At 33.1% G+C, this 15,931-nt stretch overlaps 2 protein-coding genes across 2 annotated transcripts; both read right to left on the bottom strand.

Annotated features, from left to right (window-relative positions):
* Positions 1-7,960: 7,960 nt before the first annotated feature.
* LOC107905902 (uncharacterized) lies at positions 7,961-9,484 on the bottom strand. The gene has a single exon (XM_016832685.2). It carries the CDS (start codon positions 8,820-8,822, stop codon positions 8,190-8,192), a length of 633 nt encoding a protein of 210 aa, XP_016688174.1. The 5' UTR covers positions 8,823-9,484; the 3' UTR covers positions 7,961-8,189.
* Positions 9,485-9,612: 128 nt separating this feature from the next.
* On the bottom strand, positions 9,613-12,982 carry LOC107905901 (probable carboxylesterase SOBER1-like). Its single transcript, XM_016832684.2, has 6 exons — positions 12,625-12,982; positions 11,949-12,001; positions 10,650-10,773; positions 10,448-10,569; positions 9,974-10,081; positions 9,613-9,888 (listed from the first exon to the last, which is right to left on the bottom strand). Exons 1-6 carry the CDS (start codon positions 12,935-12,937, stop codon positions 9,799-9,801), a joined length of 810 nt encoding a protein of 269 aa, XP_016688173.1. The 5' UTR covers positions 12,938-12,982; the 3' UTR covers positions 9,613-9,798.
* Positions 12,983-15,931: the final 2,949 nt, after the last annotated feature.

Genomic DNA, 15,931 nt, shown 5'->3' with positions numbered 1-15,931 from the left:
AATGCAAGGAATACAAAAAATCTGATCAAGCTTGGAGGGTATTCTCGTCCTCTTCTTCTAAGATGTGGGTAGACCCAAAATTCTCTCTATAATTAAGTTGCCTCCCTTTTCTTTAATTTATTCCATTATGCTTCTTTGCAAATTAGTCTAATCATTGTTATTCTCTTAAAAGAGTAATTAGTTAAAATCTAATCGAATCAATCATTGTACTCTCCAATGTGTTCATCATAATTTGTTAGGGTAGCAACAATGGACCACCAAAGTTAGGTTAGGTTAGGGGATCGCATTATAATGCTTATGTTTGTACTATCAAAAAAAGGGAACAATTTGTCAAGGATTCATTGGCGTACAACAATTAAGGTATTTTTTGATGAAAACATTTTAATACATCTGATTTTGCGTTACTGATTAGTTTAAATCAATTTGATATATGTGTAGGAGACCTCATTTTCATCTCTTTTTTCAAAAAAAAAATTCAAAAATTCAAAATATTTATACCAATTGCATTGATTCATTTCGTTTAACTCGTTTCTCTTTGTTGAGTGATTTTCCGTATCTCTCTTCATATGGGTTAATTCTATGTATTTATATGATACAATCATTGTTCATAAATGTGACATACTAAGTAAGTTTCCATGCATGATAACATGTACCCTACCTCAGAGTTAACACGTGTATACTTAAATAGTTCGCATACGCAGGGTTTGCACCATGTGTAGGCGAACCCATATTACATGTCCTCCTCTAATGCTCGCCCATATGCGAACCCATACAAAGTGTGTGTAACACCCTTTAATCCCATACCATTGTCGAAATAGGGTTACGAGGTATTACCGAACATATCGGGTAATTTACGATTAAATTCACAAATAAATAACATAGATATTATAATTTAATGATTTAGTCCCTTTCATGAACCTTCGAGACTCAGAATACGTATTAGAAATGAATCAGGACTTGTTCGAGTGCTCCAAAAATTAAAAAAAAAACTCAATATAACCCCTTTATAATTAACTAACCTTCCCTGCAAATTCAAACCACAACCAACTTGCAACTAATATAACAACCTATCCATCTCCATACTCAAACATGCCTAATTATGCCTACAACATTAATTTAACAATTTATCTACTTGATCATTCATAAATAATTTTTAATCGAAATAATAATTTCATTTATTTCCATTTTAGTTTCATGCCACATTTACCAAATATGTCATATTATTTCATTTCATACTTATAATCCATATTAGACATCATTTTACAACCAAAGTTACAAGACTTAATTAAGTACATAATTTATATATAATACCTAAGTACATGCCACTTTTACCAAAAGAAAGATTACATCACCAAATTGTCTCTGAAGTCGGGATTGATCTGGACGCTGAACCGAGACCTTTGATTTCTACTGACCTACGCACGAAAACAACCGAACGTTGAGTATTTCACACTCAGTGGTATTATCATAATTCAAACTATATAACTTTAATGAATTATAAATATTAATCATATAACATTAACATGTAAAATTTATAACTCATAAAAACTAATTTACATTCAGTTTCATATTTCATATATAATAATTCATCAACAATATCATATATTAATGACTTGAATTTGATCAATTCATGAACCTTAGGTTCATGCTTTCAAATCTCACAATTCGACTAACAATTTATTTCTTATACTTTCAGTCGTATGATCAACCAAATTTATTCAATTCTCATATTTCGATTATTCACCCTATTAAGAAACCCAAGCCTTGGCGAATACATGATTCCAACCAAACACACCAATACGGCACATTGTACCTAAATCGGTACTCAGTACCTGATCAACATATCAAAAGCAGTATACAACACATAAAGTGCCTGAAACAACACACGTGGTGCCTAATACAACACATATAGTGCATGATCGACAAAGCCGATAAATTCCAGTACTCTTCCAATCTTATGGCATGCCAACTATATCCGACTAAGCCCGATTAGTTAATAGGGTATTCAAATCACTTTCTCAATTTCAATTTCACTTTCAATGTACAATTCAATTCGATACAGTTTTCCACTTTCCAACAATAAACTATCAAATATTCATACATAATCATACTTCATCTCGATTTCATTAATTTCAATATTGATACCTACCTTAAAATTTTACTTACCATACACATAAATTTAAATATAATATTTAATAAATAGTAGTTTGAATTATAGTAATACAAACCATGAATTTCTCGTTTTAGTCCTTGATAGCTTTATCCTTTCCTTTCGATGCCGATGCCTCGGGTTCTTTGTTAGCTACAAAAATAATAATAATTTACATTATTAATTACAGCACTAATTTACAACAATTTACTGAATCTTTTTTCAATTTATACCTTAATTCCAATTTAATCCTAATTAACTCATTTACTTTTCTAACTCAATTCACACTTCATTTCTACTTAATATCTTGCCATATTCAACTTAACTATTCAATGTTCATATTAAAACCCTAATTTTAAACTTCTTTTAATTTAATCCCTACCATGTAAAACTTATAACTTACTTTACAATTCAAACCCCTTTTTCAATTCTATCTTGAAATTCATTCAATTAAACCCCTAATTCATTATTTTGTTCAACGCGAACTATGTTCAAAAAACCTAAAAACTTCCAAAACCTCAACTTAATTTCAACAAAACTTTATTCTCAAGCTTCTAAAATATCAAAATTAAGTAAAAAGAACTTGATTGATTTACCAATTTAAACTCCAAACGTTAAAACCTTAATTTCCCCTTTTTCTTTTCTTTCTCCCTATTCGAATGCTTCTCTGTTTCTTTTCTCCTTCATTTCTTTCTTTTATTCTTTTATATTTATTTACTTTATTATTTTAATGATAGTTATAATAATAATTTTTATAATAAATATCTATTTAATAATAAATATTTATATTACATTTGTACACATATATTTTACACTTGTCTATTATCATCGCCATTCAATTGTCCTTATTTTATTTATTTTTATTAATTTAATATTTTAATATAATAAATATCTATTTACTTAAATAAAAAGTAATTAAATAAATATATGACAGTTGTACAAATATAATTATTACACATGTATATTTTTGTTACCATAGGTTTGTCTTTATTTTAATTTACTTCCTAATATAATAATATAATATCAATTAAATAACTTAATTAATGTGTGAAATCTAAGAAAATTCTTAGATTTTTCAATTCGCCAATAATATCAATTAGGAAAAATGGCATAATTTCTATTTTAGTCCTTTATATTTTATTTTAATATATAATTCAACTTTTTTCCTTTATTCAATTCAGTCCTTTTTCCTAATTACCCTTAATTAAGTTAAATTCACCTAATTAAAACTTAATTAAGCTCACTACTAGACTCATAAACATTTCTAATAATTATTTTCGAACTCATTTCTTTAAGACGGAGGCCTGACAATGTACTTTTCCGATGCCCGTGAATTTTAGGTCATTACAGTGTGGGTCAGGACTCGATAGACTAATGAATCAATGGGTTGATAATAGTTAGTATCATAACACTCTTAATTCTAATTATTTTTTAATCAGTATTTTTTACTTATATAGTAATAAATAATAAAAATTTAAACTTTTAACTATCAAAATTTTAATAAATGTGAAGCTACTAATTTAAAAAGTTTTATATTGTAAGTACGAGAGCTTGGGTTAATTCCTATGCAACCTTATTCTCCATCCTCAATTATTAAAAATATTTGTAACAAATAAATAGAAAAAAATAAAACCCTTAAAAGCTTTCACGAATAGAATTTCATGTGAATACTATTATGGAGCTTCAATCCTATATATTTATGACAATATGACCATGTTGTGAATAATTTTGTTGTCTAATATTTAAGATGATTTTTTTGTTTACTTTGAATTTGTTAAATAATTAATTTTTATTTATGAAGTTATATAATATAAATGATAAATATCTATATTTAAATTTTATTTACTCTTATTCATTTCATATCTTTTAATTTTTTTATACATATATATTAGATATTTATTTAAAAAATATCGATAAATTAGAAATTATATATTGAAACAAACCAATATTGATGTGTATTGGTTCCATCTAAAAAATGGTACACCCCTCCATACGGTATTGACTACCTTAAATTTTCCTCAAACCAAAACTTGACTTTTTTGGTGGAGGCACCGACCTACCTCTTTAACGGTTTTCTTTGACTTTTTTTCCTTTTATTTTGGTTATTAGTTTCAATCCGGTCTATTTTATCTAAAAATTATGTTGGTTCTAGTTCTACTCTAATTTGCTTTCTCTTAAAGTTGTGATGACTTTACTTTTTGTTTTTAGTTATATTTTGGCGTATATATAGAATTTATCAAGGCAATACCGCTATTAGCCTATTTGGAACTGTTGTCAAAGGGCTTTGTCATGATAAAAGCATTGTTATTGTGATCATAAAGATTGGACTACAATATGATGAATGGAAAGACAAGCCATTTGAGATTTGACCATGGTTATTTGATTGACCGGAGTTCATTGTCCGGTTGGCCTAGCGAAAGCATAATTCAGATGCAATTCAGATGCAATCTATTTAGTTTCTGAACATTCCGGTGATGTGATTGTAATCAATTTATTATTTTTCTTTATTGGGCTCTTTTTGTGAACAATGCGATATAGCTTGTAATTTTTTATCCGTTATCTATACTACGTACCATATATGTGTATTATTGTTGTTTATAGTTGTTATTTATGAAAATAATTCAATAAAAAACGACAAGCAAGTAGAAAGAATGAGGTTATAAGTTTTGTTTTTTTTAAACTCGTATTAAATATAATAATTTATGCTAATGAGGGTACAACAAAAACTAGGGTTTTGGGAACCTTGAATCCCACCAAATGGAAATGCGATGTTTGGGTCCCTAATCCATAATACAGAAGCTCAAATTAGGATTTTGGACTAAGGGTTAATTGGGTCTTGAATCTTTGTTATATGTTCACAAAGGCTCAAAGGCTTTTCTCCCTTTTCCCTGGATAACATGAGCCATCCAACATGCGATGTCAATTTGTAGCACAATAAACAAAGAATGAAACAAACTTAAAGCTACTTCAAGAAAGAATGAAAATATTTAAAACAAACTTTTGCAGTCTTTTTTGTTTTAAAAAAGGTGGGTCATGGAGGTGAAATCACTGGTTTTAGCATTTGAATTAGACTTTGCTTAGTTATGCTTCAAATGGTCGAAAATGGAGGCGGGTATTGGCCTCCATCTTTTAATCCAAAACAACAGTATTATGTTGCATATCTTATGAAGAACACAATTTTCAATTACGGCTGAAAAAAATAAAACAGAGAAATCGTTTTTCATATTGGGAAAAAAAAATTGTGATTGAATCTTAAACATGAATCACACATTGCACTACACCTGGAGATTGCACAGAACAGTATGTTGACCAAGTCTTTGCACGACTCTGTCAATGTATCCACTATTAGTATTCTTCTTATAACTTTGATTAAAACTAGCGAAGATTTCAAATACACGTCACAGAGTAAAATTATTATCAAATGGTAATAATTAAAAAAGATATATTGAAATCACGGGTTAAGAGTGTTTTTTTATCTTAATTAGTGGTCAAGGATTTTAATATTCGTCAGGGGTATGAAACAGTTTTAGAACTTGTGACTAGCGTATATCCTGAAATATGGAAGAATTGAAATCTTTCTCTTCGTCTCAGGTCAATGGATCTTCTTAGCTGGAGGATCCCCTACATGAATAATACACGTTCTAGTTATGTTTTAACAAGTTTGATTCATTTAATATTTTTTAATCTAAATTTTCATAAAATCATAATAAATTTTTACTTTTTATTACAATTTATAAATTATAAGTATAATACTCTATAAAAAGTGATTACAATTCGTAACACCGATCATAATTATAATTAGACCTATTATTAATATATTAATAATTAAATTATTAAATTAAATAAAATAATTATATGTGTAATGTACTTCTACTAATTCACTATTAGGAAGTATGTATATATTTAACTAGTTCTTAACGTTATTTAAGAAAAAAAAGTATAAATTGATTAAAATAATAAAAAGAAAAAGAAAATTGATCCAAATTTTTATATTACGTTCCTATTTTAAGGAATTGACGGTAATGAAATTACACCATAATTATAATCGCAAAATCACTCATTTTATTAAACCTTCTTCTGCGCTTATCATTTGTAGAGCAAGTCAGAAAGAAGACTAGACTTTTTTCGAATTAGAAGGCTATGACCAAAGTAAGAGATAGTGAATCATGGTGATACACGCTAGCCTCGCCTGCTAATGAAAAAAGTTTTATACATGAACTTTTGTAGCACACCCGTTTTCAAAATTATCATTCAAACGCGACAGGCTGATCACTTCGTGTTAGCTTCAGCCCCTTGCTTGTTATAACAGTCAAAATACGAGCCAATGACATTCAAAGCTATAGTAGACCCTCCCATGAGTAGAGCAAATCCTACGTTGGTTGACTCAGTCCTAACTCCTTATATATTTCCTACCGTAAGTCAAATTTACTAATTCATGCTCACTTACCTAAGTGATCATCAATTCATAGCTCCAAGTAGTAGGGACAAAATTTTGTCACAGGACTTGACGACTTAGTTTATATTAAGAACCGCAACTTGCAACGGGCGATGCTAATATTAAACCCTTCTTTTTGGATCTACTACATTAATGAATTCAACAAAGTAAGATACTAGAATCCCTAGTCTTAGAAAATGCCTTTTTGATTCTTTGAAGGACCATAGGTTATAATGAAAATGCTTTAGTAGACCATCCTTGTTAATTAAGGGCATTTATATGTGGTATACTTGCAAAGACTACGAGACAGAACATAAATGACAGAGTGGAGAGATTGTGGTTTAAGGGGGGTCACCGCCCCGAGAACTGAGACAGTTGTCCCCTTCTTTTCTTTCTTTTGAGTGTGACTAATGGCTGGCAGATGCGCTTTCCTCAGACACCACTTTTCTTGATTTAATTGTCTTAATGCAAGGGGCCATACGGTACAAATATTTTCAAACCAAAAAACAAAAAAGATATTCTGTTCCCTTTTCTTGACTAAACTAAACTTTGCTGAACTAGAAATTTGAATTTTGACTTATTCCCTCTCTCTAAATATTCCAACGCATTCAATTTGGACCTAAATCAGGATTATTTTTATTTTAGATTCCTTAGCGATGAAGAAGAGGGAGATGACGGCATGGTAAGGGTTGATGATTACTACTACATTTGTGGAAAGAATAAATGGCTTCAGGGAACAACAACAACAAAGAAAAAGGGGGATGAGAGTGAGTGGGGCCCACCTCACATTAATAATAAAATACTATTCGCTTTAATCGAAGCCTTGCTTTTGCCGACCTCGCTTATTGCCTACACCTTCAGCCTATCCCCTCTTGCCCTTCATTTTCATTCACTGCTCACCCTCCACTCTCCCATGGTGATGCATGATATGCATGCATGCATGCCCACTGTTTTTTTACCCCTATCCCCTCTTGGCAACCGACGGCGTTAGATTGAATTGAAATGAAGAGATGATGAGATTATTATAAGTTAAAATAATAGATTGATTAAAAAGTAGATAACAACAACATTGCTACCTAATCTGCATCACCCACTATAAATAAATACAGTAAACACGTTGGGTTGACAATTGCAGGGCATCTTCACCACATACAGAAAAACACACTAATTACATTAATACAGTGATAAAATCCAACCACATCGATTGCCATTTCTTAACAGAACTTAATTCCGACATATCCATGCAAGAATTCATGGCATTGTAAGGACAAGCAGAGCGGAACGCAGACAGCATATCAATGTCTTATCCCTCGTTTCCACCAAATCTAAAATCAAATTATGGCAAATGTATTCAACTGATAGCTTAAGCTTGGCAATGGTGGGCAACAAGAAAATCTTTTTATATCAAAAGGTTGCTTCAAGAAACAACAAAAACATGGTTGATTCAAGATCAAACTACCCATTTTTACATTGCAAAAGGGTATAATATACAAAAAAGAAGGAAAATTAATTAAAAATAGAAGAAATTTCATTGTTCTTTCTCTAATACAGAGAAAATCGGCTGGAGTTAAAACCCACCTATTTTCTTGGGGTTCTCGTCTAAATTCACTGCCCCCAAACATTCCAAATCCTCTCTCCGATGAAGTTCACGAACCTCCTCACCGGACCCTTGTCTGTCCCTTCTTCTTCACCGTCATCCCCACAAACTTCAGCACCACAACTTTTGCTACTGCTACTGGCTTCCGCCGATTTCGAGTCACATGATTCGTCCTTCCCTAAGCTCAAATCGGTTCGTTTCGAACCACCAGACCCATCAGCTCCACCGCTCTTCTTTTTCCTGTCTTTCTTGCTCTTTGTCTTCTTGCTTTGAGCTAACCCATCTTCAAAAGCATCTATAATCTCATGTATCAGCTGCCGGTTGGACGATGAGTCCCACCTGACCCAGTAGCTCATATAGCACCTGAAACAATCACAGGTAAAAAGAGGTGGATGGTCATGATCGCTGCCGCTGCTGAAGCTGATGCTTCTTTTAGTCGGGTGTTTCTGGGTGTTTTTCCGGTGGGTTGAGAAGTTGCTGAAATCGTTGTTAGCACAAGAGATGAGATAGGCCAAGACTTCCCTGTCTTCCGGGGAAAGAGCAGCCACGAGGGTCAAGATGGTGGCCGGAAGGAAAGACAGATGATCGGTTGTGCTCAGAGGTGATGGATGAACCGTGCCTCTGCGGTAGAGCTTCTTCATGGTCAACTTTGATGATCAGTCAGCGACAGAGAGAGAAAAAAAAGTTTGAGACTTTTGAGTATAAAGGGTTAATGAGGTTTTTATAGTATTATTCTACGAAGGGCAGAGAAGAGAATAACAAGTAATAACATAAGAGCGGATGACGCAGTTTAGGTCTTAAGAGAAACCTAGCCTGGGGAAGTGTGCGTTCAAGTGGGACACGGGACTTTAAATGGTGAAGGGTCCAATCATCAGAGCGAGTGAATTTATATTTCTGATTACTCAATCCATGTCGTTTCGAGTTGCAGTTGGTGCACTGATGCGATCGATATACCCATTTGTCCCAGTCTATCTCACTTCACTGTCCCACTTTATACGTTACTATAATCAAATAAAGGTTGGTAGAACCAATAGAAATGGTGGTGGTTAGGCTCTACCTCATCTTACCCCAACTATGGAGGGGACCCTAACCACAAGCCACTTCGGACATCCAATTCATCAATCACCCTCACCCTCACCAGCAAAGTTCGCTTTCCTGGAATTAGGACAGTAAATTCCGAGTACCGTATGTGTTTCCATAGTGAAGCTTAGCCACTAGATTATAGTTTCCTTGGTGTTTTGTAATCAGGCTCTTTCACATACATAGTGAACAGAGAATTCCCAGGTGACAGCAGGGGTATGTAGAATCAGTTCGTCACAAGAACTTCGATCGTCTTCCTTCCTGTCTAAATCAAATTTATGCAAAAGTAGGTAGGTAGTGATTTTGCTATGCAAGTGAAGCCTTTTAGATTAGATCATACACCCTTCTCCATACTATAGAAACTTATGTTTTAAATAAAGCAACAATACAGAAGTTGATTCCAACTTATAATAATCCAAACGTGAAAAATATCCTCCTATGTCACCCACACCAATAATTGTAGTATTCAAGTGATTACCAATTCCACTAAAAACCAATGACAATAATTGGATATCGTTCTCAAGACAATCTACTGATCTATGAAGAACTTTGTAGACGTGTTTTAATCCATGATTCAAGGAACTGCAGCTCCTCGTTGCTTATTGAATGGCCAAGACCAGGATAAGCCTGTAGTATCATAGGAATTTCGGCACATCAGTAGCTACCATATGAAAAGCACCAGAAAATCAGACAAAATGTTCACAATACATACCTTAAATTCACAGGTTACTCCTGCTTGTTGAAGGAAAGGAGGCCCCGCTTGTCCAGCCTCAAAAAGTACCGTTCTGTCAGCCATTCCATGGGACCACAAAATAGGTGTCTGCAAAAGATTCGGGTCTCAAATCGATTTGTAAGCGTATGTCAAAATAATGACAAATTCCAGTTTGTTTAGGAAGAATTAATTGATCTCCAAAACAACCCATAGCAGATGACAAATCACTATTATCCATGAAAGCATAAAAGACAGTTAGTAATTGCATCTTCGTGAATTAGGATGCTAATGATAGTTTACAGACTAATACTCTCATAGATATTTGTTGGAAATATATTTCAGACAAGCAAATGTTCTATTTGTCAGACATCATTTGCTTATCATCATTCGTTAAATGCAGTCCTCAAATAAGACGGGAAAAGGAATGGGAGTCAAGTATTAGTAAACTAGATAAATGCATTTAACGGAAATCACCTTCTTTGCATCTTCTGGGAACTTTTCTATCATTGAAGAATTGAAAGGAACCCATCCACTGAAGACTGCACCTCCACCAAGCTTTTTTGGGTACAACAAAACACTAGCCAAGGTCAAGGCACCTGAAAGAACTTGTTACAATTTGTAAGATACCGCAAGCAATGCAATGAATTATGCTCTGATCCTAGGAGAGATTTCCTACCCCCTTGACTAAATCCACACACAAATACGTTATTAGGATCCGTCCCAGCAGCTACTTCTTTGTCTATCATCGCATGCACATTCTGAACTGCTTTAAGGACATCACTTTCAGCTTTTGGAGAATCCTATACAAATAAGCAACACCAAACATCAATTGAATCACCAGCACCATAAGCAGAGCATTCAAATCATCATGATGGGAAATATAGAATTGGTTTTAAGACCATGTGAACCTTTCAAGAGTAACAGCAAAGTAAAGATAAACAGTTGCAAGACATTGACAACAGGTCTCATGCAAAATATCTTTCACCTTACACCATAGCACAACAGGTCCCAAATCCTTTTTAAAGAAGTTTATGAAAATTGAAACGAAAATCCTTGGTCTTTGCTTGGCAAGATGGAAAATTGGAAGTGTAGAAAAGTAAAACCATAGCAAATATATGTATTTTTTTTTCTTTCCATCGAGGTGACTGGTAGAAAATAAGAGAGATCATCATTTTCCATCCTCATGCATGAAAACAAATCATTGGAATGATAGGAAGACAATGAGAGAGGAATGTATGTTAATTCAAAATTATGCATTTTTCAAAAGCTTCATTTTCTTTTCTCTCATTTTTGAACTCTACCAATCAATGAAACGAAATAAAATTACTTTTTCTTTCAATTTTTTCATCTTTCCTACCAAGCACACTAATGTGGAAAAAATACTTTCTTTCTACCCCTTCAATTTTTCTTCTTTTCATTTTTCTTTCCATTTTACAAAGCAAAGACTTAGTTTCAAAAAAACAAGTTGACCGCAAAATCTAGGTAATCATACTTGAGGAAACTTTGAATGTTGTGCTTGAATAATTTTAAAGCCAAAGTCAAAAGCATATGCAAAGTTCCATCAATGATATTTTTGCACATAAAAAGGAATTCAGTCAGCTGATAACGATAAAAAAGTTAACAAGGGTGGCATTTTCATTTTTGTGATCCATTGCACATGCAGATTGTTGATGTAACAGAAAGCCCACAATTCAAGATGACTTAGTCTATCTAAGAAAGCATGCATAAGCATTAAAGTTAAGAAAGACAACCAATAATAGGAAGTATATACCACCAAAACTCGGTTTCACTTAGGTTTGGATAAGAAACAAAAAGGCAGAAAAAACCACTACATATAAGTATTAATAATGAAGCCTACATGAATTTGTTTTCAAGAATACGAATGACACTACCTAAATGAAATCTGAAAGAGAAATGTCCCTGCAGTATGTCAAATTAGTGTAAATGAAACGGAAGGAGAACAAGCATTACTTACAGCTGTGACTGGAATCTCCTGAATGTCGAACCAAGAAGGCATTCGCATTCCATCTGCAAATAAAAAAAATGCATCAGAAAGAACAATTGCGCTATCGTTATGGATGATAATCAGCTGCCTTGAACAGCATCATCATTTTTAAGAATGAATCTAGAGTTGACTCATCAGTTAAATCGTCTGAGATACGAAACTTTTAAGAGAATATAGCAATTTGTCACAGTAGTAAACCTTAATTCATGAGCCATCAAGGTATATATAGGTTTAAAATACCCCAATATATCAAAATCAAGGATGTTGACATTCATGCCCATGTCAGCTGCTAAATTTCCATGCAGCTCCATAAAAAAGGGTTCCTAAGAATATTTACCACGGCAATACTAAAGGATCATGAAAGTCTATGCAAAAATTCAACTATACTCTTGCTATGAATACTTTCCATAGTAAAGTCTCTGCAAATAAGAGACGGGTTCCAAACATGAAGTGATCATTGTCGATCATTCCTAAACATTTTCCCCCAAACAAATTTCCCAATGTATTAACTGACTGTAAATTACACTGAAACTCTAATTAAGCTAGAAAAAATCAGACCCATACACATCAATTCATTCAAAACACAAAAACAGAAGTCAATAGGCAGAACCAATTCGTCAAGAAAATGTATAAAAAAGAGGCTTACAATTGCAGGTGACGGGGTTTTCAGGGGCAGAAGGGAAAGACCATTTGGTGTTTCGGAACTCGGAAGACCTAAAGAGTGTCTTGATGGGTTCATTGGCTGGACCAGAGTCACCAAGCCCGTGAAGCCAAAGAACAAAGCTCCGGGCAGCCATGGAATCAGACTTCGGGGAAGATGATAGGTGGCGCGGTTGGAGGAATAGTATGAAAATGATGGTGCTACCCAGGATCACAGCAAGAAGAGCTATGGGGTTGGTTAACAATATAGAATGCATGTCTCTGGTCCTCCACGCTGACCCTTTAGTCCTACAATACATTGATCTTGTTTTCCGATAATTTCCCAGAATTCAGTTGGTAGAAGAAGCCCAATGTACCTAGCAGCAATTACTTTACCTGTTATCTCCATTGGGTATAGCCCAGTTTATGTTCTTTGATATAAATGGGCCTTATTTATAATCTGTACTTAGTGGATTCAATATGGTTGTTCTTCGTTTCTTAACATCAAAACCATTGTCTTCTTTCTTAATGGATTTTTGTTGCCGTTTCTTGGGCCAACTTATAGAACAGTTAACTACACTTTGCTCGTCCAACTTGGTGCTCAAGCTCAGAGTTATTTTACTACTAATTTCAATTCAATAAATAGAAAGCTAAGCAAACCAAAATAATGTGTTTTTTGCTTGTGGTGGTGGGGTCTTCAGAGTGTCTATGCCTTTAGTGCCCTTATTTGCCTCTAATTGTCTTGTTGTGCAGGATCCATCGGATTGGTGGGGAAATCAGCCAAAATCCCACCAATAGTCTCTCATCAAGTGGAACTGCCTCATTTGGCAACACTCTTGTACCATCAACTTTAACCTTTCTAGAAAGTAAATCAATAATCCTCTGTTACTTTTAGCCAGCTTTGCCAAAAATCATACTACAAGACAACAATGCTAATACAAAATATATACTTAGACACATGCATGCATCCTCCGATTGAACCACCTAATAACATATACGCCAGCAGGGTACAATCAAATATGGGTTTTCTTCCTTTGCCAAAAAGAATCAATGAATTTATATACATATTAATCCCCCCAACCTAATTCCACTAAAATTAAAGGCTTTTTTGCCCATTACTTGCGATTTGGTAATGACGATATTATATATATTCTGTTTTGTTGCACTCTCCAAGTGTCACGATCTTTTAACTTTTGGACTCTATTCCTGCAGTGTGTGCCAATATGGGAATAAATCCAAAAGGAAGCTAATAATTAGAAATAAAAAGAGTGGTCCTCTATGGTCCTAAATAAGAGTACAGGTCAAATGGTAAGAGTAGCAAGAGGTTTAATGAATTCATATGGGGCACAAACTCCTTTTAAAAATAATATTTGCTTAGGTTTTCGGGTGAGTTTGAAATGCACCTTTGTTGTATACTAAATTTCATTATCCCAAGGGATAAGATTGAAATCAACCATATGAAAAGAAGCATTAAAATAATAGGAATAGATGGTGAGCATTAAAACCCCATAAACAAGGCATATGACATTAGAGAATGACAAACCAAGGAGACAGCTTGGAAGGAAGGAATAGAAACTGTAGAATGTACCTTTGCCTGTCTGTCATTGTTGGTTGTGAAGCTTTCAAGTAGTAAGACATGACTGTGGGAGTATGTGCAATTTTAGTTGCACTACTCCTGAGAAAAAGAAAAAGAGTGAAGCCCAAGCTGTCGTGCTAGGAGCCTAATGTATATAGTATAATAATATAAGCCCCTTGGCCCTTTCCTCCCATGTCCTTGCCAACAACAATGGAGCTTCTCGAGGCTAACTAGATAAATTTTTTTTATAAATATAAAATTGTTAAATTTTGTTGATAAATGAATAAAGAATATAATACTATCAATTTTGCTTAAAAAGCAAAAGATTATTAAACTCTAATTATACTTGCAATCTTTTTAGTTCATATAGTTGATTGAATCTTAATTTAATTGTTATTAATATTGTTGCCAATAAAAGTGAGTTATGGGTAGTTTAAAATCAAATTGATAACTTTTGTTAAGTTATATTAAGTGACATTTTAAAATAATAATTTTGATTGCTTTGACAATTTAAAATTGTGTGAAATCTTATCATGAGAATGTATAAAGCCCGGTCTGATATGAAATGAACTTATAATAATGAATTCAACTCGATAATCAAATTATATATTATAAGTTCGTAATCCCAGCCCATTCCTATTTTGGGCGGAACAGGTTTATTAATTCTTTGATTCCAATTAGTAAAGAGAGACTTTGAGCTAAGAAATAGATTGTAGAAGCTAAACTAAAAAAGAAAGAGATATCCTGAATAATTGTAATAATCGGGTCCATTGATATTTCTTGTATAGTAAGTGCTATTACACATACAATCATACTAAATTCTATAGAATTATTTGGAATCTTCTATAAATTTATACATGTGGGGTTATTTATTGGTTTCGTCCCGTCATTAATAATTTTATTTTTAGACGAAAGTAGATAGAAACAACGCATGTAAAGAATTCTATTTCTATTAAAATAATGTTAAAAAAACCTTAAAAGATTAGATTCAAATTTAGAAATTTTACAACTTTAAATGCAATGTTATTATTTGCCTATTTACTCCTCCACAAAAGTAATATTGATGAGTAACTGTTTATTCTAAAAGCGTAGAGATAGCAGAAATAAAGGTTGTAGGTTCATTTCATCTCCCCGATTGATTTTAAGAAGAAAAGAAAAGGTAATTAAGTCATTATAGATTCAAAATTCAAACAGTGGTCCCCACATCTGATAAAATCTGGAAATCAGTTTTTCTTCATTTCTCCCCAATCAAAAAGATAAAAATAAACAAATAAGACACCAAAGAATAATGCAGTTTGAGTCAGTCATTAATAATTCTTATGTCATCTACTACGTGAAAGAAAAAGAGGGAGTTCATTTTGGGGTTTACAAGTAGGTATGATGAAAGCACGTGTCTGCTTCTGTGAACATTTTCATGGCTGCCTTTTGGAACCATGAACGATCCTTATTAATGGCGGTTTTGGCATTTTCAATATATCCCCATATTCCGAATTTTGGATTCTAGTCTTCTCCAGGCAGACTCCAGAGGAATCAACCAAGATTAGCCTAAAAGCCTGGAAAATGACTCTTCGTTTTGTTTTCACTCTTTCGTCATTTTACTTTTTTTTTTTTAATGAACAATTGGCGATGGACCATCCATCTTCTTCTTCCTTGTCTGTATTATATCTCAATAGATTCCACAAATCGCAAAAAAGTCAAAACGAATTTAGTTTACAACGTTTTATCGATTTACTTTTGC

This window comes from Gossypium hirsutum, chromosome D05, assembly GCF_007990345.1.
Source record: "Gossypium hirsutum isolate 1008001.06 chromosome D05, Gossypium_hirsutum_v2.1, whole genome shotgun sequence".
Lineage (NCBI taxonomy): Eukaryota > Viridiplantae > Streptophyta > Magnoliopsida > Malvales > Malvaceae > Gossypium > Gossypium hirsutum.
Note: the sequence above shows the minus strand (reverse complement) of the source record. Positions and strands in the feature narration are given on the sequence as shown.

Coding starts and splice junctions, on each gene's coding strand:
- LOC107905901 (XM_016832684.2), bottom strand. CDS start 12,937: ATGTATTGTAGGACTAAAGGGTCAGCGTGGAGGACCAGAGACATGCAT. Junction 12,002..12,624: donor AAACCCCGTCACCTGCAATT/GTAAGCCTCTTT, acceptor TTTTATTTGCAG/ATGGAATGCGAATGCCTTCT. Junction 9,889..9,973: donor GAGTAACCTGTGAATTTAAG/GTATGTATTGTG, acceptor ATGATACTACAG/GCTTATCCTGGTCTTGGCCA.
- LOC107905902 (XM_016832685.2), bottom strand. CDS start 8,822: ATGAAGAAGCTCTACCGCAGAGGCACGGTTCATCCATCACCTCTGAGC.